General features: G+C 50.2%; 1 protein-coding gene across 1 annotated transcript; it reads right to left on the reverse strand.

Annotated features, from left to right (window-relative positions):
* Window positions 1-1680: 1680 nt before the first annotated feature.
* Window positions 1681-24651, reverse strand: dgkzb (diacylglycerol kinase, zeta b). Its single transcript, XM_063477475.1, has 33 exons — window positions 21128-24651; window positions 20213-20321; window positions 19527-19622; window positions 18817-18894; window positions 18681-18737; window positions 18537-18605; window positions 18018-18089; window positions 17763-17879; window positions 17617-17691; window positions 17377-17478; window positions 17117-17199; window positions 16238-16298; window positions 16043-16156; window positions 15175-15315; window positions 15017-15095; window positions 13205-13260; window positions 13054-13116; window positions 12582-12655; window positions 12339-12450; window positions 12000-12199; window positions 11618-11718; window positions 11223-11314; window positions 10361-10430; window positions 10247-10287; window positions 9832-10022; window positions 9520-9606; window positions 7533-7601; window positions 6782-6816; window positions 5743-5786; window positions 5518-5638; window positions 4812-4848; window positions 4613-4712; window positions 1681-2649 (listed from the first exon to the last, which is right to left on the reverse strand). Exons 1-33 carry the CDS (start codon window positions 22213-22215, stop codon window positions 2533-2535), a joined length of 3951 nt encoding a protein of 1316 aa, XP_063333545.1. The 5' UTR covers window positions 22216-24651; the 3' UTR covers window positions 1681-2532.
* Window positions 24652-26069: the final 1418 nt, after the last annotated feature.

The raw sequence follows: 26069 nt of genomic DNA on the forward strand, positions 1-26069 counted from the left end.
GGCTATAATATGTGAAACACGTGTCAAATGCGTCCCTCGTGGATGACATAAAGTCATCTTGAGCCACAAACAACATCCGTGTAAGAAGGTAGAAGCCGCAATCAGTTTTTGGCAGTGACTTTTATAGAACCTTTATTTATGCAGTTAAAAAAAATCACATTAACATTAAAAATGTCTTTTATAAGAGTAAGTTGGCAAAGAGGACAGCAGCAAATATTACGATAGTTCTGTAAAAATATTTTAAGTGGGGATAAAGGAGCGGATTGGAAAACTTGAAAAACAGATAATTTTTTAGTTCTATATAAAACCTCTTTGTAAACGCTGTTCACCGAAGTCTATTAACCAACATACGTAAAGATATTACACATAAAAAATACACAAAAACATTGGACATCACGTTTTTGGCACAACAACTGCAGCTGGAGAGGAAACCTGTGCTCCGTCAGGTCCTCCTCCGCCCTCGGGACTCCACGAGAGTTTAGTGTCAGTGGGTTTCTCGGCTGTTCTCTTTCACTTCTAACAGTCGTGAAACAGACTTTATTTCATCTGCATGAACGTTGATCATGAGTCTGTGTGTAAAACACGAGTGTCGCTAATCGAAGGCTCCACGTGTCGGACGCTTTGTGACGTTCAGGTTTCTGCAAATCACTGAGGACTTATGTAAAAACCACAAAACGTTTCACTAAAGCAAAATCTCGGTGGTTTGGTGTTGTTTTTGTTATGAAACTGATTTGGTCAGATGTTAGACTGAAGCACAAAAACAGAGTGAGCAGCTGTTCATCAGTAACGAGCTAATAACGAACATAATGATCGAGTTTTAAAAACAGCAGAAATGCTTTACAGGCCTCCGTGAAGCCAACGTGACCGCGATGATGACAGAGCGCTCACCTTCAGGCAGGACGAGGCGTCATCTGCATCGCTGATAGAGGACTGAGCATCTGTGACAGATGATGCCGAGGGGAACGTACACTGAAAATAAAAGAGGACCTCAAATGGATCCACGCTGGACGAAGGGCCGCTTTCCTGTTTGGGTGCTAACGGCTCTCAGGTAAGGCAGAAACCCGAGCAGAAGCACCAACCTCAGGCTGCAAACGCTGCTGAAGAAGCGGCTGTTAACAGCCCTGCTTTCTTCATGTTTGCTGCTCCTGGTCCCGGGAGCAGCTCGATGTTTCCGGCTGTGCTGAGCTGACAAAGTCTGGATCTGCTGAACGTCAGTTTTCCACTTTCAGTTTGTTGTGTTGCATTTTTTTCTGTCATGTTGGTTTTTCTCTTTCTTACGTTTTATTTTTTCAAATGGCTTTTTAAAAATTGTCTTTGTTCTGTATTTTCAAAATATTATCATGTTTTTAATAAACTTCACATCATCAGTGAGACCTGCAGTTACTTCAGGCCATCCCAGGTTTTTGGGACAGGTGAGCACTCTCTGGTTCTTGCAGGCTCAGGTAAGCTGACACAGGTGGTGTTTTCTTCAGTGACGGGACAGCCTGACACCTGAGGAGGAGGCGGGGTTAAAAACCACAGGTGAGTGCTGACAGGAAACAGACGCCCACTGGATGCAGCACAAAGCGTGAGAGTGTGTTTTTGTTGTTGTTACTCGAGACTTCTGGTCTTCTTAGAGACTAAATAACATCAACATGAACAAACCAATGATTATTTATGGGAATAAATGGGCGTGGAAAGTGTTGCTGACATGCTTTATTGCAGGTCACTCAGAAATGATCAAACCAAACAGTTATTAGTTGAATATCATACAGCATCATGTCATCCTGCCTGCTATCTAAAGGTGATTATTAATCATACGGGCGTGACTGCTTTGGCAGAGCTTCAGCTTAACGTTTCCAACACTGACCCGTCTACTGGGCGTCTCAGCTATTTACACACATCACAGAAAGCATCGCACTGGCAGCCACGCGCTTTACAGTCAGGTGACACGCCGACAAGTTACAAAAAATACGCTCGTATGTGACTAAAATCTCTAAAATTCAGTTTGATCACAAACAAAATCTGTTACATCTCTACAAAGACTTCATAAATAAGCTGAGTGAGCCTAAGTTAAATATCCAAACACTTATTTCTGTCCAGTAAACAAATACATCCAAAAGGTCACTAGAAGCTTAAAGAAGACACGTTTGCAGCTTTTCTGTGATGCGGCGAAAGCGTTCAGCTGCAGATGGATGAAAGCCGCCACTGTTCGCCGTCGCACATCTTCACGCGGAGGTCAGAGCGCTAATGTTCAGTCGATAAAGACGTATTCAAAATGCAGTTTGAACCAGATCTGAGAGTCTTTGTGGCCTGAAGAGGAAACTAGTTTGACTTTGTTTTAGTGTCCAGGTGCGTTTACGTTGTTACGTTGGGTAGTTTGGAGGATTTTCAGACGTTTGGACAAAATCACAACAATCACTCGTCCTGCCCCCACACAGCAGACAAGAAGCACGACGCTGCCGTCTACGCCGAGTCTGTGACCCGGCCGTCTCTCTGCAGAGGACGCAGAGAAATACGAAGGAGGGCGGGAGGAGCGGGGTGTTCGGGAGGTCACACGGTCGTCTCCTGGTCCTCTCGCTGGATCATCTGGTAATGCTGGCAGCTCTTCAGATAATCAGCCAGCTCCGGGTCGTTGGCGTTGGCGGCGCGCTGTCTGGGAGTCTCCCCCTGAAAGAGACGAGCAGAGCTTTAAGAAAGCCGACGGGCTGGTGAGAAACGCCGAGGCTCCACCGTCAGCTCCGTTACCTCCACGGTCACCTTTCAATAACCCGCAAATAAAACCCTCAAATTTCACTCATCAAACTCTCAGTGTGACCTCACAGCGGACATTAGTGGTCACATGATGTGATTCAGCCGAGCAGACTACAGCCGCCTGGGTCACCGTCCACCTGTCAGTCAAAGAGGCCACGCCCCTAATCCAGGTGAGTGATGAAAACAGGCGTAATGCAGGAGGAAATTATCTCTGGAGAACAAACAGTTTGTGTATCAGACTGCAAACACGGAAGTCTACGAGGCCGACTCACTGCTGCCTCTGCTGGACGTCAGAGGAACTGCAGAGCAGCGGCGACGGGGTGAGAAGGAGCGAAGGCTCCGAGCTGCTCGGTGCATCTCGGCTTCATACCAACACTAGACACTAAATAACACATGAACTCTTTTCCTCCTCTGGAGAGGAGAAGACAAAGAGAAACTCAGATTATGGGCTGCTTCCTGTTACCACTGGCTTCACCATGGCGACGGTGAGCCGTGGCCTTTTGTATGCGCCGGAGCGAGGCCGGGGGATCCCGCGGCGCTTCGTTTCTCAGTGACACACAACATTAATCACTTTATAGAAGTGGGTCAAATACTGCTGGAGATCCATTTAGAGCGCGGTGGCTGTGCTCCGGCTGGTGGCCGTCACTGCGCCTGAGAACGACACGCACACGGCTTCGTGCAGCGGGAAGCTCGACCGATCACACCAACTCAGATTCTTTGTGTCCACGAGCACAAAACAAGACCCGCAAAACTATTTCACCAAAACACGCACAAACGGAGCGCACGGAGGAAGCAACCAGCGCAGAGGAGCAGCTGGGACACCACACCGTGATTTCCAGACGCTGCTTCATGTTGATTTGTCTCTTATTAAGTTCCTGCTCCGCTCTGGCACAGCTCTGGGCTATTCTCCCGTTTCCAGGAACTGATGTTCAGCTTCAGACACTGGGCCTCATTCACAAGCAGAACAGAAACCTGAGCTCTAAACCACGCACACACACGCACACACACACACACACAGGCACACACACGCACACACACACGCACGCACACACGCACACACACACGCACACGCACACACACACACACGCACACACACGCACACACACACACACACACACACAGGCACACGCACACACACACACAGGCACACACACACACAGGCACACACACACACACAGGCACACGCACACACACGCACACACACACGCACACACACAGGCACACGCACACACACACACACGCACACACACGCACGCACAGGCACACGCACACACACGCACACGCACACACACACACGCACGCACAGCTGTCATCTCTAAGCTTCAGCTTCGGCTCAGGGTGCCGCTGCAAACATAAAGCAGCTTCACCCTGAGCCGCGCTCATGTTCAGCCAGCAGGAGGCGCTGCGCTGACCGGCAGCCTGTTGTATTTTTATGTTCGTACCTCCGTCACCAGATGACATAATGGTTTTGTAGGGATGTAAAGTACATTTTTAAAAGCTTTGTTGTTTTTCCCGTTACACTCTGGCAACGGAGCGTCTTCAAAAGCTTCGATTGTCCAGATTTTCAGAGTTACACTCGCTCACATAAGTCCTCACCGCCCTCCAGCAGGGTTTATAACGGGTGCTGCTGTGGGGTCTGAGTGGGTGAAACACCTGGAGTGGGACTTTAAGTGTGCGTCTTGGTGTAAAAGAGAATTCCTTCATGCTTCCAGTGTCTGAAAGGAACGTCACACCCCTAACACACACTCCACCTGCTATTAACCAGAGCAGGCGAGGAGGGCAGGAAACCAGATCACACATTTTTCAAAATAAAAGCCTGCTACCATGCAGACGCAACACACTCAATGGAAGCATGGACACGAGGTATCTCCTGCTTTACCTGTAGGTCTGTCTTCATGAGCGACGCTCCGGCCTCCACCAGGTATTTACAGATGCTCCTCTGACAGGAAGTGGCGGCTTTATGGAGCGCCGTCTCCCCTCTGAAAGAAACAAGAACAAAAAGGCACATGAAGGCGCCGAGCCTCGTTCAGCAGGAGAGGAATCGAACTGAGATGGAAATGGAAGAGAAGCTGACTCACGTCTCTTTCTCGGTGACATCCAGGTGGGACGTGGGCACTGAAAGCAGCGAGACAAACAGAGTCATCATCACAGACTAACATCAGAGCGCTTTAATGTGGCGGCGACAGCATGTGATGCTACGAGGAGCAGCAGTTTGTGACTGGACAGAGTCGGAGTGGATCGACTCCTCGTTCCCTGTTTCCACGTTCGTACGACCTGATTTGACCCCACAAAGAAGCTACACCTGTGTGCACGATCACCTGCTGCTGGGGACGAAGAGGAGGAAACTAAATGCAGCTCAGGGCTCACATACGAGAGCTACAGGAATGGGCAGGACGTGAGAGTGAGGCCTCTCAGGGTGACGAGCTCAGAGATGAGAAGGTCCAACTACACAAGTTTAGATTCTTAGTTCAGTAACTGAAACTTTCTAGTTCGTACTTTGCTTCTAGTTTCTGATGAGAACCTCCAGAAACGCCCTGAAATACGAGCGTTTCTCTAGATCAAGGATCAGGTATGGCAGCTTCGGTGGGGAGCGCTCTCTCCTGACCGTTATCTGAGGACGTCTCTGCAGATAGAAGTCCAAGAAAGGAGGAGCAGTGTGGCGTGAGGCTGGCGGCTTGGTCGCAGAGTGGAAACACCACACCAGCCTCAGCCGTCTTTGCACACTTTGTGATCAGAATCACGTTTCTTAACGTTTAGCCTTTTTAATACAAACGATTTGCTCACCGTTGTCGATGAGGTACTTGACGATGTCTTTGCAGCCAGCCTCCACAGCGTGATGCAGCAGCGTGCAGCCATCTCCGTCTTGCAGCAGGAGGTCCGCCCCCTGTTGGTGGAGCTCTCGGAGCTGCGCAACAAATACAGCGATTTGTTCCAAAGTGCACATGCTCAATAAACCGCTTTCCTCAATCAGAAATCAATACTCGTAACGATCAATACGTCCACACTCACCCGGTCCAGGTTTTCATTCTTGATGCAGCTGATCAGCTCTGCACCTGAAGAGCAGGAAACAGACACAAGGGGCGTTTATCAATATGCGTACTTGTGCGTACTTGCGTTCTCGTGTACTCGTGATACGTCATCAGTCGGAGACCAAGTACTGTTCCAGTTCGAAGTACGCATCACGCCGAGAACGCGAAAAAGTCCCGGATGTGTTCTCGATCCGCCCGTTTTATCGAGCATGCATCGGTGTAGACTTGGGACAGCTAAATATCCCAGAATGCATTTCGTCCAAAACTCAACAGCGGACTCCCGGCACATCGTTTCCAACCCCCCCCCCCCAAACCGCTCGCGGACTTCTCACTACTCAGGTTAAAGAAACTCCAGCAGCTGTCTATAGTATTGAGTGTCCACTAGAATAGAAATAAAAGCGTTCCAACATCTCACCTGCTTGTTTTTATTAAGGTATGTACACGTATGTACATGTACACTATTTTTATTAATAGAGGTTTCACTACTGAGGTTAACAATGATATATAAGTCACTTAGATCACTTCCAAATGTTAATGTTTGGTTTATTTCAGTGTTTTATTTGTTCCTGAGTAAACCGGTTTGGCTGTGATTAAAGTTAAGCTTCATAACATGTTACTCACAGTTAAATTAAGAGGGGACGGCAGTAAAAACTCCGGACCTGTGACATCATCACGTACGCTGGTGTTCCGACTGTACAAATCACGAGTCCGTGCTCGCGTACTTGAGAATTGAGAAACGGCCCACGAGTCCGTGCTCGCGTTCTCGGCGGGTACGTACTCCCGTGCGTTCTCGGCGGGTACGTACTCGCGTACCCAAGTACGCGAGTACGTACTCGCGTACTTGGGCATTGATAAACGGCCGAGGTCTCAAACAGCTTGTTACACTTGTTTTCACTTTAAATTCATGCAGCAGAGTCCAGAACACAGCCTGTCAGCTCCCTCTGCTGGACAAACGCTGGAACTGACGCTGGAGACTCACAGTGTTCAACACCAGAACTGAGGAGGAGGAGGGTTTTTACCTTTTTCAGGGTCGTGTGAGGTAGCAGCAGGAGGTCTGTCAGTGAGAGAAGACACAGAGAGGAGGTCATCAGATTGTCATGTGACAGAGGGAGGAGCTTACATCTGAGGTGCAGAGGGTGATCGGGACAATCGGGGGCTCATGAGCTTCTCCCTGAAAAGCAGCGCTTTGAAAGCCACCTGCCTCGTGAACAGTTTCTTCTCACAGCGAGACATCGTCACGTCTGTGCGTGTCCTCCTCAAACCGCTGCACACACACAGTTTCAGCTAATCTGTCACTGTGTGTCAGCCAGGTCTGAGTCTGTGCAGCGGGGACGCTCTCGTTATGGTCTTGCATTAGAGCGAGCGTTCTGAGCACCTGCAGCTTCTTGCAGTTAAACTGCCGTCTTGAAGCAGCTACGTGTTTTTATTCTGCAGAGCCACAGCCAATCAAAGAGCTGCACAAACAGACGCCAAAGCACCTCAGTCCACAGACTGTATAATAAAGATGGACATGGCTTCTGATATTCTGTTGAATGTCCAGGAGGGGGCGCTGACGTCACTCATTGTGTAAATTATGGCTCTCATTAGCGTTAAAGAGGAGGAGGACCTGGGCTGTTCTCATTGGCTAACAACCTGACATCACCATGACATCACAAACCAGGCACAAAAAAAGCTGTGAAGCTGAAATGTTGGCAGGTGTGTGTGTGTGTGTGTGTGTGTGTGATGAGGAGCTTCAGAGAAACAGCAGACAGGAAGCAGGTGGGGTCGTACCTAATGACGGGTCTGAAATCAGCCGCGGCCGTGTTGGAGCGATGCACATTGATAATCTTTGCTCCTCGCCTTTAGATCACAGACAACATGGACAGGTGACAGGTGAGTCAGCGGCAGCACATGGAAAACAAACAGCACCGGCATGTGGACACGAGGGCGCGTTCACACGCCGGTCACATGGTACATCTGGACTGGTGTTGGGTTTAATACAGGAACTTTGTACGTCTTAACAAAGCATCAACCTCAACGAAGGAGCAAAGGAAACACGAAGCTTCTTTCAGCCAGTCTGACGATGTGGACACACGAGTCTACCACAAACTGCAGCATCAAAGCCTTCATGGGGATAAAATGTCATAAAATGTTCAAAGTGCCAATTTAAAACGTACAAATTTGATGTATTAATGTTAGTAGACTCTTAATAAAAGATGGACGTAGGTCTGAGGGACACTGCAGGCTCAAGCCCCGCCCTGAACCCTCCCCTGCTCCAATGGACTATGTGCACGTTAGCATATGCTACTTCCGGTGCGGAAACTCCTGTGGGGAGCTTTGTTTCCGGTGTCCTATTCGCGCCTTGTTTACGGTCCAAAAGAAGTTAAGCAAATGAATGAATCAAGCGGCGATTTACATTTCTATAGATGTCTTGGGCATTTACCCAATATATCTGTAAATGATGTTCATCGACTTGTCGATATTTTCCCCCGCGCCTCAGAGCAAAAGAGAAAAGGGATTCAAATGTTATATTTCTCAGCTGTCCCTCGTTTATTGCGGGTGTTATGTTCTAAAAATAACCAGCGATAGGTGAAATCAAGTAGCCAATTTTATTTTTTGACGCATGGACATCGTGGACATCCAGTACTGCACTTCAGAGTCACACTGCTAGCGATCGATGCAGCGATTCTGTACTGTACAGGAGAGACGTTACGGAGGAGATCATCTGCAGCGATCAGGACGCAGGACACAATGTGATGTAAAAAAAAAAAGCATGCAAACTTGCACTAAAAAATCAGCGAAACAGCGAGGTGAAAGGTGAACTGCATTATAGCGAGGGACCACTGTAATTTTGAAGGTAAGTCACAACATACCCCTCGTAAATACTAATGTATAGGAACCCTTACCTGCAATCATTAATTTTTTGTGTGGCTTTTTTTCACGGTTTGTTAACATGCTGTGTAGGTGTGTACTTGACCAGCTGATATCGACATAACGGGGAAACATCTGGTTTGACTATTGTTCACCTGTAGTTTGAATGCTGAACATTTGCCTGTTTAAATCATAAGACCAGTCACTATACAGAGATGTGCTTCTGAATGTGGACGATGTGTCTTCTGATTCTGTAATGCAGTTCTGCTTGTGTTGAGTGATGTAAACAGCTGATCGATCTAAACTCTTTAAACGTCAAAATTGATCATTAGATTTTTTATGACACAACAGTGGTGAGTGTTCCCACCTCCTGCTCTTTGTAACTTAACGCCATCTTTCCGTTTTTGAGTTTTGGACATGATTTTGGAGTATATCTTGGCAGTAGCGATTGACCGCAAAGTAAAGCTACCGGAAATGTACAACCCCACATCCGGTCTCAAACCAGGAAGTTAGCATTTTCTCGTGCACAGGGTCAATTCGGCTCTGACGGGACCAAAATCACTGAGTCAAAGATCAGCGATCATTATCTCACAGACCAGAGGAGTCGCCCCCTCCTGGACATCACTTAGACTGCAGGTGACGTCCATCTTTTATATACAGTCTGTTATTAATGCAGGCATGGGATCACTGTGCCGTGAAAAAAAGCAGACAGCACACAGTGGTGGAGCCAGCAGGGGGCGCTCTCATGGAACGAAGTATTCATATTTAAACTGCTCATTCCTGTTATTTGTGTTTACAGATATCAAACAGATTTCACTGAGCGGACCCGAGTATCAGCTGACTCTACAGGATCTGAACACTTCCTCCAGCAGCAGGTGTGCGAGTGTGTGCGACTGCGTGTTGCTACCTGCAGAGGGCGGTCTTAGAGGAGCTCTGAGTCAAAGCATCGACCACGGAGCTGTCGCTGGAGATCCTCTTCCTCTGATCTCGGGATCTGAAACAAACACAGCGCTGTTTTTATTCTGATCGGTGATTCGAGTGGCGGCGGTGTCCCAGCGGGGAACAGAGGGATGAGCAGCTCCATGGAAACGGCACTTCAAACACCAGGAGCTTATTTCAGGGTGAAAAGCTGCAGTTCCTCTGATGTCCAGCAGAGGCAGCAGCGAGTTAAGGTAAACACACAAACTGTTCGGTCCCCGTAGATCACATCTTCTCTCACCTGTGTGACGAGATAGGGGAGGTGGGGGAGGACGGCGAGCAGGGGAAGGCGAACTGCTGGTCTTGGTGCTCCTCCGAGTCCACCAGGTCGGGCATGCTGGGGGAGGTGCCCACCGTCTCCTTGGAGACCAGCTCTGGGTCCAGGATGTAGAGCTCCTCCTGAGAGATCTCCGTCACGTAGTTCAGGTGCTCCTGAAACAAATGACACATCAGGACACACCTGGCTGCAGGTCATCCATCATCACTGCCAGAAGAAAGAAAGCTGCACCAATCAGCAGGTACAGTCTGCTAATCTGAAGGCCGGCGGTTCGATTCCCGTCTGCATCCATCATCTGTGGACGCACTCAGACATAGAAAAGCATGGATGTGCGACTCCACCTCACCGCAGTAAAGGTGCTTCTCTGCTGCGTTCCTACCTGAGCCCGGTCGATCCTGTAGAAACGATCCGCCGTCGTACCTGAAAGACAAAGAGAGCGCGTTTGGGCAGGTCGGGGTCTGTGCGCGAACGGAGGAGGTCGGCTCGGACTTACAGTCGAGGAAGCACCACTTCATGGAGAGCTTGTGTGAGGACAGACTCTCGCCTTTCATCGCCTCGCCGTCCTGGAGGAGCAGAAAGAGAAGCGTGAAAGGCACCGCTGCACAGAGCCGACACCACAGACTCACTTTTACATTTCACGGGAGGAGCAGAGGAAAACTGTCCAAATGTAATCTTCGGACAGAGAGTCAGTTTTCAGCTCTTCTTTAATGTCATATAACAGTGAGAGCCTCCATCAGACTCTTCCACAGCAGCGTTTGGTTTCTGAGCACCGTGTGCGTACCGAGATCCCCGCCTCTCCCGACAGATGGCGCACTCGTGCTGCAGGACGGCGAGCTGCTGTTCGTCTCTGCAGCTTTTCTCGGTTGGTGTTGGGTCACAGCTGAGGTTTATTACAAACAACACAGTCAGCCACTTCCCCTTACACCGCGCCCTGATGCTCCTCGCTATCAGTGTCTGATGTGTCACGCCGTGACAAGTTTCACCCTCTGAGAGCAGCCCGACGGCTCGCTCGCACCACAGGAAAGTACGATGGAGGAAAGATCTGCAGTGTTTTTGCTTTTGGCAAACAGTTGCACGTAGAGGTCGACTAAACCCCCCCAGCCTCTGGATGGTGAGGTGATTTCACAGGTGACAGGTAACCTGCGTCCCAACGATCGCAGTCAGAGCGCTAAAGGTCGTCTCATTTTTAAATTGCCAACACGTCATAATTAACCAGAGTCAGTCGGCTCACGTCAGCTGTTATATTGTCATATAAAAGCTGCCAGGTATCTGTGCCATTCTGCAGTGAAATCTGACTGTCTTTTAAATATGAATCAGTAGATTAATGATTACTCCTCCTGCCCACAATGCTGTACCTGCTCCAGGTTGTCCTGCAGACGGTCGATGTGCAGGCGGCAGGTCTCCAGATCGCTGTCTCCGGGGACGGTGATGACTCCCAGCGGCAACGCTACAGGAAACATAAAGGTCAAAGTGAGAAATGTGCAGCTTGGTTTCTGCTTTGAAATAACAACTAATGACTCATGATAGTGGAAACAGTCTGTCTCTTTCTCTGAGGCACTTTAAAGACCATCAACAGTAACTGGTTTGAGGACTGAACCAGCAGGTTCCCAGTCCGATGAAACCAACGTGCCCCAAACACACAGTAAACACAGTTAAACATGCGTTTGACTGAAAGCACTGCTGCTACGTTTTTATAGATAAAACTGTAATTTGACAGCCGTCGTGCAGATAACCAGTCCTTCACACTTACACGCCTCCTTCAGCTGATCTTTGTCATAATGCAGGGCCTCGTACGCCGCCATGCTGATCCGGTTCACCCTGATCTGGAGCTTCTCTGGAACGGGCTGCTGACTGCACACAAACACGCCATCATTTAGTCACCGAACACGAACTTAGATCATCTGATTCATTTAAGCCGCTTGCACGTATAAGAGTGCATCATCTCCATACGCGTGATGGTATTTATCTACAGCGTAAATAGAAGTGGGCTGAAGCGAGCCCTGTGGGACTCCATCGCTAATAGCAGCTATGACAGTCTGCTCAGTACTTCCTGTTACTGCGACTGCCAATGAGAGCAAAGGAATCTACTGACCGACCAATGAAAGGTCGGTCAGTGCACACACCAGACGTACTCATTGAGATGGGGCATGGAGATCCTCCTCTTGGCCTTCTGGACCATGTTGGCCTGGTTCCGCAGACTGATGTGAATGACGGACGGTGCCAGCTTGCAGGGCTCGCCGTCCACCTGCATGGGGATGGACTTAAAGGTGGTGAGGGTCACTTCCTTACACTGGTGGAGGCGTTCGCCATGACCGCCCACCTGGAGGGTGGCCTGCAGACAAACGAGCAAAGATTTAACTGGACCAAACGAGCGTTTATATCAGTGTCAGTATTTCTGTGATGGTGCACGGTGTGGTCTGATGTGCTGTTTGTAGGTTACGCCGTCTGCGGCTGCACAGCGGCAAGCTCACCAGAGACGTCATGGTGAAGCCGATGACCTCAATACAGCCGTCGTCGTGCCGCTGAGGCTCAAAGTCCTGATGTTCGCTGGGGTTCCCCCACGGCGTGGTGCCAGCACAGTACCTGCAGCAGGTAGACAAACCAAGCGCGCACTCGTACTTTAACACAGCATTTTCAGTTTATCTACTCGCTGGATTCCACAGAGGGAGACGGTGTGCATGTGAAAGATGTTTGTTACCAGGCTGAAGATGTACCTGGGGATGTTGAGGAAGAGCAGACACTGCAGCTTCAGGTCCTGGACTTTGGCTGTGAGGTCCGTCCCGTCACACTGAGGAGGAAGGAAACGAGGATTTATAAAGGAGCGCGCTACTCGACGCGCTTCCTGCCACAGCCGTGAGCTGCAGAGGCTTGAGAAACTCTCTCGTTCAAATGTCGTCACGTGTCGCTCCAAAAAACCCAACGTGTTGGCAGAAACTCAAGCTTCAAACGCCACATCCCAGCGGGTGATGTTAGTGTGGCTGCAGCCATCTTTGTCTACAGTCCATGCATAAAGCAAATCAGCTGAGAACAAAGTAAAACAAGAACTTTCACTTTCACACGTCATTGCTGGGTCATGCTGCGGGTGCATCACAGGCACTGACTGGTTGTCATCGGGCTGATCGTGCCGTAACGGGCGCCCTCACCTCTAACAACGCTCAGTCACACGTGTGTTTCAGCCCGACTCACCACCACTCTGATGTGCTTGGCGAGGTCTTTGGAGCTCCCGCTCAGAAAGTCTGAGAAGGCCGTCTGAAACACACACGCACGCACACACACACATTAGAAACATGTTTACGTGTGAACGACCAGCACAGCAGCCGGACGAGGACACACTCACCCCTGCGTAGAACATCTTATTCCTGAAGCGGCTGTTAAACTTCTCGGGGTTCGCCTCTGAAAAGATCAAACCAACAGTTCAGCTCGGAAACAGACCCCCCCCCAAACCACACAGCTGGACTCATTTCATAGGATTTGAATCTGGTCAGATCTTTATTGATCACATGAGACATTAACAGCTGTTATCGGATGTTTTATGGTCCTGGAAGAAGATTAAAGGTGCAGGGAAAATAATGCTCATTTCAAAATAATGCTAATCAGAGTCCAGATGTTCTGAGTAGGCCTGGAAACTAGTGAAAGGCTTTTATTGTGTAGAGACACAGATACCAGCTATCACAGGTGTGAAACTGGCTCCATGCACCGCTGTTCTCTAGCCTGTAGGGGGAGTGGTGACTACTTTAGGAGCGTCACCCAGAGTACAGAGCCCCCTGACAGGCTGCTGACTTCCTGTGAAGAAACAGGAAGTTACATTTCTAACCAGTGAAAGTACAGCAATGGTAAAGACAGCGCTGTAACTCAGCTCTGGTACAAAGCTGATAAACAACACGAGAGGTCAAAGGTTACAGGAGGCTTTAAATCCAACATTCCCGTCTGTTGGAGGAGTGGGATTTTACTCCCAGCTGAGTCGCTCTGATCAGAGGAGGATTGGAGCTGCCACCCTGAATGCCACACCTGTGCACCTGCCAGCCTGTGGCAGCTTCCTGTGTGTCACCGCCGCAGAGCTCCGCACTCTCGAGAGCAGCGATCAGGTCAAACTCATTCTACACGCTGGGTCACAGGCTGACGGCGAGCGATCGGTGCTCGGAAGACTGTCAGCCAATCAAAGATCAGTATGAGGGATCTTTGACGGCTGGTTGGTGAGATGTCGTTAACCAGTAACGTGCATGGGCGAAGCTGGTTTCACTTCCTCATTTGTCTTTGTGGTCATCTCATCAGCCGCGTCATCTGTCTCAGCCTCGAGTGGCTCGCGTTTCTAGATTCCGAGTCTCAGACAGAAAGTCGTAAGACGTCCTCCGCAGTGACGGGTCTGTCTCTGCAGTCTCTGCTTCGGGCCCACATTCATCACATGAACCGTCCCGCTGTAAAAGCCGCCCACGAAGAAGAGCCTGCAGAGTACTCGAGTACAGAGCCAGCTCGTGTGCTGAACATCGATCCGAGCGATTCGATCCCGACCCAGAAGAAACGGGAATGAATTCTGTATTTCTGGTGCGTCACGGCTGACTTTATTTACCCCAGACCTTTGAGATGTGCAGCCTGACAGAGGGTAAAACCTTCGACCTCGTCGGCCCGGGTTCTTGTCCCGTCCTGCTTTCACACTTTGCGACAGTGGGGCAGAAGAAGTTCCTTTTAGCAGGAAGAGACACCCAGCAGGACCGGCTTCTTTACTGCTTTGGCATTTTAAGCCATTAACTTATTATCTGTGTTATTTGAATGGCCAGGCCCCACAGAGGAGCGGAGGACGCCACAGCCACACTCACTCTTCATAACTTGTTAACCTAAAAATGTGGAGCGGCGTCATGCCGGAGTCTTATCTGCTGATTTCTCCTCTGTTTGAATCTTTTACATCAGTAATAATCCTGTTAGAGAGCAAGTGTCATGCTCACCACAAGGGGGCGTCCTGTCCCCGTTTTTGTTTGTTCTTTAGCGTGTGGGAACAGGTTTGGTGCTAGAACCATTTTAAAGTATGGATGTAAACTGTGACACAGTCATCTTTTATTAAACCAGCCGTGGACACGCTGTCAGGGGGAGGGGACAGCTCAACTATACAAAGACATGATCGTGGATTTCAGGACGCGCCTGTGAGCGTACTGACCTCTGGATTCATGGAAGCCCAGCGTGACGTGAGCGTCGAAGCCCAGACTGAAGTAGTTGTTGAAGACGTCGATGGGGAGCTGAAAGGAAGCAGCAGAATGAAACCGTCAGATCCTCCTCGGGTGGGCGTCGGCTCTCACAGGTGGACGTGAAACTCACCTTGTCTGTCTGGTGTTCGTCCCGGTCCTCGGGCCGCGCCTCTGGGTTTGCCTCCACGTTCAGGTTCCATCGGTCCAGCTGCACGATGTTGCCGTCCTCCACGTGCGAGAGGATCTTCGTTATCGGTTCGTCGGTGTAGCCCTGGGAGAAGAAGAGGACGAGTTACACAAGGAGCAATGCTGGCTCCTATTTTCACAGAAGAAGAAGAAGAAGCGTTCACACTCAAACAATGATCCACACGTGACGATTTTCTTACACGAGTCCTCTGAGTGAACATGCTTCAGTATTAAACTGCAGTGAAGCTTCTGCAGTTTTATGATTAAGCTGAATTTTTATGAACCTTCACAAAACAACCTGCAGTTCTTCTGACGCCCAGCAGAGGCAGCAGTGAGTCAGTCCCATGTTAAAAACTGTTGGTCCCCACAGCTAATTTCCATAACGCCTGTACTCATACGTTCATCTTTAAATTATATTCAATTCAATTTTATTTATATTGCAACAAATCACAGGTGCCTTATATTGTAAGGTAAAGCACAGAGAACACCCCAACATTCAGACGACCCCCTGTGAGCAAGTACTTTGGCCACAGTGGGAAAGAAAAACTCCCTTTCCTTCTAACAGGAAGAAACCTCCGGCAGAACCAGGATCAGGGCAGCCGTGTGCCGGTTGGGGGTGACAGGATGGAGACAGGACGTATTTCAGGGGCCTGGAGGGGCTAAAGTGGCTTGCTTCAGACTGAGCAGCTACACTTAGGCCCGGTGTCATAAAAAGAAAGATTATTCTGACTGTGAACCATGCAAAGCTGCTCTGGAGCCCAAGAATGAGAACAAACTGGAAATGATCAGAATTGGTGGTGGAACTAACTCACTCCTCCCCAGTTCAGAGTCCTTGCCAGGTCGTTGCCAGTCCCCAGTGGCAGGATGGCCACAGGAGGCTGAGGGCGGAGCTTCAGCTGATCCAAAACAGACAGGATCCATCCCACCTGCGCACACACAGACACGCTGATGACAAACCATCATCTGTTGGTGAAATACTGTTGAGGAATAAAGCGTCTGTGACTCACGGTGCCGTCCCCCCCGCAGGCCAGGATCCGCAGGTTGGGCACTTTGGCGTACAGCTCCAGCCTGCAGGAAACACGACAGATTTTAAAATGTGAGCGCAGGACAGGGGAGGAAGCTGAGGGAGGAAGGTGGAGGCAGACTGCACAGATGAGAACAAAGAACAACATCGTACACTGAAGCGTTGTTAGAGTTTCTTTTCAGTTTAGAATGAACTGAACAGATGAAGAGAGGCCAACAAATCTGCTGCTGTGCACATTTAAGGTCACTGAGGGAGTGCAGGGTGAAGCGGCGGTGACACGATTAGAGCGCGCTGTAGGTACCACAGGTGCTGCGCTGCAGTGGTTTGGATCATATCTATCTGACAGACTCAGCCTCAGTCCACTTTATATTGTAGCTAAAGCTTCAACAGTAATGCAGAGAAAACCACCAATCAGATGATTCCCGATGAACTGAAGCACTCGGCGACAGTGGGAAGGAAAAACTCCTTTTAACAGGAAGAAACCTCCAGCAGAGGCTCAGGGAGGGGCGGGGCCATCTGCTGCGACCAGCTGGGCGTGAGGGGAGGGCGACAGGACAGAAGACCCGAGTGTTGGAATCACATGACAGGTTTTCATCAGTTAATCTTCATTCAATTTAGGCTCCGCCCTCCTATCCACTGAGCTACCTGTGCTCTCTGCGTGTCTCTTTTGGACCTTTTTCAGGTCGTCACGTCTCCCCAGAACATGATGCACCACCACTAAAGGTCAAAGGTTAGCACAGCAGCTGAGTTTACAATGCCAAACCGTTACGATGTCAAAGTTCATCCTCATTGCCCCACGATCTGCTTGGTCTAACTGAAGCGGTGAGGTCAGAGGTCACAGGATACGAGTGGGCAGTCTCACCCCTCTTTGGGCCCGCCCTTCGTCAGGTCGAACACCTGCCGCGGGTTCAGGTACCACATGAAGGACTGGATGATCTTTGCTCCCTGAGAGGAGAAGACAGAAACAGGTGTTTGATGAGAAGCTGGAGGAAACGATCCAAAGCACACGAGTCACATGACCTCCCAGCGCCGCTCTGCGTCTGCGTTTTGGGCTTCGGGTTCACTGTGCAGTGCATTCTGGTCATTTTCCTACTTCTGTGAGTGATTGGAGGATGACCGTACCTGGTTCCCACCGCTCTTTGGGTTCACAAACACCAGCAGAGGCTTCATGAGCTGAGAGGGGAGGGGCTTCACCAGGAAGGGCTTCCAGCGGCCATCTTGGACCTGAGAACCAAAAGAAAGGTTAAAGCATGAGCGCCAACGCCGTGAACAGACGTGACCCTCAGAGCTCTCAGTCTGACCTCTAACAGCTTAAACCAATCAGCTGTCAGGATCAAAACAATGATGACGTCACTTCCTCACCTCTCCGCCCTTCTTGCTCGCCTTGTTAGACTTCAGCGACGTCCTCTTCTTCTTCTTACTGGACTTCAGCGACGACTGCAGACAGGACAGAGACGTCAGTGTGTGTGTGTGTGTGTGTGTGTGCGTGTGCGCGCGCGTGTTTGTACCTGTGGCCTGCGGACCCTGATGATCCAGGTGGGCGGGACGATGACTGCGGCGTGAGCGCCCAGAGAGCAGCACTCCTCGATCTGCTGCAGCATGAAGCAGGTCACCTTGTTGTGATACTGAAACACAAACAGGAAGTCAGCTGAGAGCTTCATCCAGCACCTGCACGATCGTGGGGTCAGACTGGGACGGTCGGTTTGGCTCACTGGCCTTTCTCAGTGAACTTTGAACCTGAACAGATTAAAGCGAGCACTCACCGCCTGTTTGCACCACGAGCAGCTGATGGCGACGATCTCTTTGCTGTGGAAGGCAAACTTCTGCTGAAAGCCCTGTGGGTGAGACAGGACTCAGGTTAACTGCGGCACACCTGCATCTCGTCTTCAGCGTTTCCTTCCTGTGTGCAGTCTTCATCGCTCACGCTGCTTCGTTCTTATAAGTCGTCATTTATTCATTTCTTTGTTTTTGCTCTGTTACCTCAAACACGAGTCGCACTCAGCTCCAAAGCTTCTGACATCAGTTTGAAATAAGAAGCTGTTTTTACAGGCAGCTCCTCTAAACCAGGGGTATTCAACATCAGGCCCGGGGGCCAGCATTGGCCCAGCAAAGACTCCAACTCGGTCAGCTGGACGGTTTTGGGGAACACCCCACATCTGTTCATACTACACCAACGTAATGAAGGCTCAAATAAACAGTTTTGTCATCATCTTCTTGGCTCTGTTTGTTTGTTTTTCAACATAAACAACAAAAAAGCTGTTTGACGGCGAGCGGACGCTCACCTTCCCGCACTGTCGACACTTGCCCGCCTGGCGCCTCCGGTGGACCCAGTGGTGCCGGACGACGTTGGACTGAAAGACAACAGCTGGTTAACAGAACTCGTCTCTGCACAGCATTTGGGCTTTAAAGAATCTGCTCTCACTGACCTCTCGCACGGCTCGACATCCGGGTTCCCTGAACGACGGCTTGCACCTGAAATTAATCTGAACACAGGAGAGACGTGAGGAGAGGAAACAGGAAACATCCGAGGGCGTAAATCCAAAGCGGCGCCTCGGCTTTTACCTTCTCCAGCTGCTCCAAGCACACGGTGTGCACTGAGATCTTACAGCCGGCGCATTTCTTCCTCCCTTTGTCTGTTTGCTGCAGACAAACATCAGATTTACTCATCGTCATCATTTAAATCTGAAAGCTGTAATGAAGGATTTACAGACGAATGAGCTGAACCCAGCAGAGCCTGTTTGTGCTTTTAGTTCTTCACGGAGCTAAAAGAGAAAAACTGCAGGACAGCCTCACCTCATCATATCAATCATGATCCAGTTACTCAAAAAACTCCCACAGACGTCGTGCTGAGCAGCCTCATGAGGGAATTAATCTGTGTTTCATTTTTCAGGATGTTTTCTAGAAAATGACAGTCAGAGGAAGAGAAGGTGCCAAATGTGGCAGTCCTGCAGCTTCCCTCAACATCATCCTCTCAACCCTTCAAACTCCAAATCAATTTTATTGAAACAGCACCAAATCACAGATACAGTCGCCTCAATGCGCTTTATATCGTAAGGTAGATGCTACAAAACCCAAAAATCATCCCCTGTGAGCAAGCACTCTGGCGACAGTGGGAAGGAAAAACTCCCTTTTAACAGGAAGAAACCTCCGACAGAGAGGGGCGGGTCCATCTGCTGCGACCGGTTGGGGTGAGAGAAGGAAGATGATTTGTTAAACACAAACTGGCGTCATCAGTGAGGAAAAGCGTTTTTCCTGGCGGTGGGCGGACTCACCAGAGACTTGGCGATGCAGTACTGCTCTCCAACATAGCAGAAGTCTCCGGAGACACTGGTCTCAAACCAGATGTGGTCGCCGTACTGGGCGTTATCCTGTGACAAAAACACAGCAGCTTCACAGGTGAAAACCAAACGCTTCAGCGCAGCAGGACAGATGTGCAAAGCAACATGTTCCTCGTGGCGAGCTACGGTGGGGAAAAGGGATCGATCCCTGCCGGATGTGCACGTCTGCTCACAGAGAAATGAACGCTGGGATTTTATTTAAAGGAAAGAGACAGAAAATCAACCTAAAGGTTAAACATCTACATATCCTGGCTCTCACAGATTCGCTGTGTGCACATGCATTACAATTAGCCAATCACAGATGCTCATCATGTGCATGCTGCACACCTGCACGAGGCTGGAATAAACTACGGGACAATCAGCAGGAAGCTCGGGGAGGAGGTGGAGCTGCTGCTGCGATTATTCAGAAATGGAAGAAATATAAACCATGAGTCTCCTCGGTCTGTAGCTCCATGAGGTGAGGATGATGATGATAAAGATGGTGGATCACCCCAACGCTACACGGGAGGAGCTCGTTATTGATCTGATCAAACATTTATTGTGTCTGGACCAGAAGAAACGTGTTCGTCTGGAGGAACCGTTTAAATCTGTGCAGAGAGCGAGCTGATGAGGCCACTCACGCTCCAGTCGACGGTGCTGCTCGGCTCCTGCGGCGACTCGCTCGCACCGGACGTCGACACGTTGGCCGGAGTCCCGGCGTGCTGCGCGCCCGACTTCGAGATGGCTTTCCTGCAAAGACAAGAGACCAGGAGAGCTTTGAAGGAGCGGCTCTGCTTTCAGAAATAATGTTAATAAAGTGTTCAGACACATGATTTCACACAGGAGAGCGCTCAGAGAGCAGCGATGCTGGAGGAGGAGCCACGCCTCCTCTGGGCTGTTTGGGTTTCAAGTAAGTAAGTAAGTAAGTAAAACTTTATTTATATAGCACCTTTCAAGATAAAAATCACAAAGTGCTTCACAGAAGCTAAAACCTAAAAATAAAAATCAACCAAATGTTTCAAATGTTCATAAACACACGGCGGCTGTATCCATGTGAGTGACATCTGATCTGAACCCACTGTGAGACTTTCAGGGTAGATTATCTGTGCCTGCAGGGGTAAAGACCCACCGGCTAAATGAGGCCACGCCCACAGTTTGATCCTAAATGATACTTCCTGTTAGCTTAAAACACTTGTAAACTAACAGCGCAGGCTCCTGAGCTCTGATTGGACAACACTGAGCACAATGTCTCTACTCTTCTAAGATGTTAGGCACACACACACACACACACACACACACACACACACACACACACACAGACACTATTTCTAACAGCTGACACTCCTGTACCTGTGCAGGTGCAGGAGTGTCACTCCCACAGCTTTCATTTCTAACAGAGAAGTTTTACGTTAGAGCAGATCACTGATCAGTTTTTGTGTATTTTATTATTTGTTATTATTTTTTCTAAAATGTGTTACTGCGTATTTGATATTTATTGCGGTTATCCACGGCACCCTGACAGGAAGCTTCTTGCTCTGCTGAGCCGGGTTACGTACAGCAGGAAGGCGCTCCAGCTCTCCAGGCAGGAGTCATGGCCCCGGGGCCCCAGCGGGCTCAGTGCGCCGGCGCCCCGGTAGAAGCCCGGGTGGTTGAGGTAGTACACCGAGGTCTTGCGGCTGGGCAACGGCGGGCCTCTCCCAGGCCAGGGGCTCCCAGCTTTGGAGATGGTGGAGATCCTTCTCCTCTTCCTTTGGCTGGAGGTGCGGCAGCAGCCGTAGGGGAAGGAGTCTACCGTAAACACCTGAGAGGAATTCCTCCGGAGGCAGCGCGGCGCCCGGATCAGCGGGCGGGACGGCGACGGCAGTGGGGGAGTCTTTTTCATCACCTCCATTGTGGCAGTGGAGGACACGGACGGGCTGGAGGCTCGGGAGCAGTGGGGATCAGGGGAGCAGGTGTTCTCCTCCTCCTCAGCCAACTGCTCTGCCTCTGACAGCTGGCTGGTTTCTGATTGGCTGTCGTCAGTGGTGGAGAAACGGCTGCTGTTGTCGTCGCCATCTGAGAGGAGGCTGCTGGCTCGTGAAAATCTCCTCCTGTTGTTGACGCCGCTGATCACCTCCACCTGCTGTTCTTCAGCCAGCGGTCCCGCCCCCACACCCTCGTCCTCCTCGTCTTCCTCAGCCATCTGGATCAGGCTGGCGAGCAGCATGGACGGCCCCAGCAGGTGAGTGTCGATCGTCCGCAGCTTCCCCACCTTTCTCCGGCAAACGGCAAACCTCGGGTTGAGGTTGGGCGTGGTAGTGCTTGAGCGCCTGCGAGCGTGCCCCGTCCACCTGCTGCCGGAGTCTGTCTTTGCCAGACGCCCCCCTCCAGCACACAGCGACCCTGACGGCGGCTGGACGCTGGAGCGACGCCGCTGGGCTAGAGCAGAGGAAGGCATCCCGACTGTGGACCTTCGCCGGGCTTTGCTGGTGGGGACGGCAACGCTGGGCCTCCGCTGGCGGCAGGATTTGGACGCGTCCTCCTGCAGAGCGGCATCCTTCCTCTTAAAGTGACGGCGAAAAAAAGTGTCCATTATGGACACTGCAATGAGGCCGACGTCTGAGAGGCTTCTCGGTGGCTGTTGGACGTAAAGAGCAGTTAGCATGAAGCGCAGAGCGGTCTGGACTATGAGAGGAAAGGCGCTGCTTTGCCTGCAGGGTCGTGCAAACGCTTCAGGAAGTGACGGAAAATAAAGACGAGTCGTTTTTTACCAAATAAAGTCAAAGTGGAGCTCAGACTCATCGGGCAGGAGGAGCCTCCATCGCTGTTAGGCAGCTTCATCTTCATCACATGCAGCATCCAGACCTCTGGGTGGTGAGGCCAACATCTGAGGGCGTGGCCACCCCAGCACCGTCTTCTCTGGGTGACTGCAGCGTGTCGTATTTCTCGGTCGGAGCTGTGGTTGCGTTTTCTGCATCTTGATCTGGAACATGATGAGCTGGCACCAGTCGATGCTTTCTGAGAACGAGCTCACATTCAAACGTTACGTAGCGTCCTCAGGTAACGCGCAGCGTTATCTTCTTTTAGAAACTAGATGTTAGCTTTCACACCAACGCGCTTACATGCATCTGCCAGTTTGGCGGCAGACACCTCTACCTCAGACCTGAGTCGGGTTGTCAGTGATGAGCGTTCACCTGATCTGTTGGAACGGCCTCGTTAACAAGCCAACAGGCTAAGTTTCACCCGGTGAATCTTCTGTGATCATCTTCTTGGTTCTGATGTGTTATGATAACACCGGGTTGATGACGATCCTGACCGATTTTTCTTTCTCCTGTTCAAACATTGAGGACCGATGGACGGTTTCCTCCCACTTTCATCAGTGTTTTTGGTTTGGTGTTGAGGAGCCGGGGATCGAACTCCGACCGACCTGAGTGTGGCTGTTTTGGGCTTCTGCTGCAGGACGAGTCTGAGGCCTCCTGCCAGTGTTCAGTGATTTAGAAGAACCCGAGCTGCCACAGTGCCTGAAGCCTTTGCACAGACCGGCTGCTGGACCATCCGGCTATGAATGACATTCACACAAATATCCATCTGCACATGAAAACTCAGGCGCTGATTTTCTGGAAGCTTTCCACTCTGCTGACCAATCACATGTGACCATGTAGACCACAACATCTTCAGTTTGGGGTCCCACAGGGCTCATTTCTAGGGCCTCTGATTTTTTCATTGTATTTACAGCCTTTGGGAGCCGTCCTTAGAAGGCATGGAATAACCTTCCACTGTTATGCTGATTCAAGCAAAACAGAGGTGATTGTTTTTGGTCGTAGCGGACCTCGTGATCCCTCCTCTTTTGATTTGGGACCCCTGGCAGAGTATTTTAAACTTGTTGAAACTAACTTTGGTTTTAAGGTGGACTGAGTTTAAATTGGACCCGCAAATTAGGGCTCTGTCAAGTCCAGTTTTTATCATTTAAGGCGCTCAGCAAAGGTAAGACCTATTTTATCCAGACTGCATTTTGAAACAGTACTCCATGCTTTTACTTCATCTCGTTTGGATTACTGTAATACTCTCTCGTCTGCTGCTGCACGACTGCACATAACTCCCATCCTGGCTTCACTCCACTGGCTGCCTGCTTATCTTAGAGTTTGTTTTTAAAGGCTTAAACGGTCTTGCCCCCACCTTCATCCTTACTGCCCCCCCATGATTCTCAGGTCAGCTGACGAGCTGCTAACCTGCCCCTGCACATCAGAGAGGTCCCTCCATTGTCCATTTATTAAAGCATGCATTAAAACCCATTTTTATTCCTTGGCTTTTGACCCAGTGTGACTCTGACTTTCCTGCTTTAATTTAATCTAATGTGCTGATTTGATTGTTTGTGCTTACTGTTTTTCGTTTGTCATGTCAGGTGTACGGCAGCTGGGAGTTTTCTGAAAGTGCTTAGAAATAAGTTGCCTGCCAAGCTGAATTTCCACTTTTATCATCTTATTTCAAATCTGTAAACTATCTGCCTCGATATCTGCAGTCCAGGTGGGAAAAATAAGCCCCAAGAAATCACGGGGCTGCGCTTCCTCACCAGTGATGAGAACAGAGGACGATGAGCTGCTGGAGAGGGTCACACTGACGTAGACACAGCAAGAACAGATAAACAGGAAGAGGATGCACTAAAATCCATAAAATCTGCAACAACACCTCCTCTCAGACCAGCCCCTCGCTCAGCTGCTGATGGCGGTCCTGGATCACGACCCACGTTGGCGAGCAGAACCAGGACCGCCCACACGCACAGCAGCACTTGTGTGTTCAGGATGTCAGGCCTGTGTGTGCGCTGTCATAGGATCAGTAACATTTCTGAAACGACCCCGGCTCCTCATCACAAACGCTGCTGTGACAGCAGGAAGTGCACAGGTGAGGCAGATTTCCTGCTCCCGGCACCATTTAGTGGCTCCGCAGGATTTCACGGGCCGCGCGGTCACGCCGCTCATTTCTCTGACTCACCGGAACGCATCGAAATGAAAACTAGGCCTCGTTCTGCGTCACACCACACGCCGGCCTCTGATGGGACCGCCCTGTGCCAGCTGTGTGGAGATGAGCTCGGGTTACCACCCCCCCCCCCCCCCGGCCTGACCCGCCAGGACCAGAGCAGCATGAATTATAAACGAGGCAGAGACGGAGTGTGGGCTTTTCACCACAGGGAGCGGCACGACAACAGGAACCTGTCATCGCCGCTGTGACACACACAACAGCAGTAATTACCGCCACGACTACCTGCTGGCTTCTCGCCCTGTAAACAAAAATAATAGTGCGGTAATTAGACGTGATGCTGACATCGCTGTCAGCAGACGGTGCTGTTACTGCAGAGAGCAGACGTTCAGGTTTTACTTTCTACACGGTTTAAAAAAGCCACGCTTTTAAAATCAGGAGGAGGAGCCACACTACAACAGGAAGCTGCAGGTCCTCTGACGTCCAGCAGAGGCAGCAGTGAGTCAGCCTCCACAGACTGCCATGTTTAACATGTTTACAGCCTGATGCTCAGGCTTCATGACACCTGTGCATGGCGAGAAATCACAGGTTTAAACTGTTTCTTTAGGTGGTCTAAGTGGTGCACAGCCACCAGGGGGCGCTTTTTTTTTTAGCTTCCTCAGGGCAGAAAAAGGTTTAAAGTATAAAAATGTTCATACCAGTTCGTCCTTTCTCCTTTCTGTAATTACCCTGTGCAAACTTTAAACTCACCACCAGGGGGCAGAGTTTTATGCCCCCCATACTCTGACTTTAAATACCTCCGTCACTGAAACACGTGCAGCGTGGCTCTGCATGCTGCATGGCACAAGACAGTAAAGAAGGTGTGTAGCCTCAGATGAAGGTGGGGCTTATCTCTGATTGGTCCCTGAGGGTGTTTACATCACCGGGTCACGTTCTGGCCGAGGATAAAAATGAGGAGACGGGTTTCTTGTATTGATTCTGACGCACGCGCTGTGCAGACATGCGTTTTATCAGCCGCTCAGGGAGACCCTCCGTCTGCAGCAGAGCCTGAAGTAACTGCGTCCACGTCTCCCCTCGCGTGTTGGAGCTCGTACTCGAGTATTTGATCACCTGTTGCTGCCTCGGTGTCACGTTACCTGTGTAACTGCCGACTGGGTCACCTGACCGCTCAGACAGGTAACAGGTAAGGCAGGGCAGTGAAAGTGAGGAGGTGTTTCTATAAATAGATGAGTGGAGGCGTGTCATAACCAACACAGACTGTATATAAAAGATGGACAGACACATCCTGACATCGGGCTTTGTGTTGGTATTTGTTTGTTGCCATGCTGGTTTTTCTGAACACTCTTTTTTTCCAGTTTCTTTCTACTGTTGCATCTCGATGATGTCACAGAGAGGGGCAGCCAATCACAAGAAAGGGGGACAGAGTCGACCTGAAAGGCTGCATAAAACAAAGCAGAGCTGCTCTGCTTGTCCGAGGATGGAAAGGGCCACTTTGAAGCTGTTGCTGTCATTGCTCGTGAGCACGTCTCAGTGATGTAATCTGAA

The sequence above is a fragment of the Pelmatolapia mariae genome, linkage group LG7 (genome assembly GCF_036321145.2).
Source record: "Pelmatolapia mariae isolate MD_Pm_ZW linkage group LG7, Pm_UMD_F_2, whole genome shotgun sequence".
Classification (NCBI taxonomy): Eukaryota; Metazoa; Chordata; class Actinopteri; order Cichliformes; family Cichlidae; genus Pelmatolapia; species Pelmatolapia mariae.

What these genes read in the sequence shown, in the direction of transcription:
- dgkzb (XM_063477475.1), bottom strand. Translation starts at nt 22,215, where the DNA reads ATGCTAACTGCTCTTTACGTCCAACAGCCACCGAGAAGCCTCTCAGAC. An exon ending in GCTTGGAGCAGCTGGAGAAG is followed by an intron (nt 18,738 to 18,816) that starts GTAAAAGCCGAG and finishes TCCTGTGTTCAG; the next exon opens with ATTAATTTCAGGTGCAAGCC. An exon ending in GATGTCGAGCCGTGCGAGAG is followed by an intron (nt 18,606 to 18,680) that starts GTCAGTGAGAGC and finishes GTTGTCTTTCAG; the next exon opens with TCCAACGTCGTCCGGCACCA.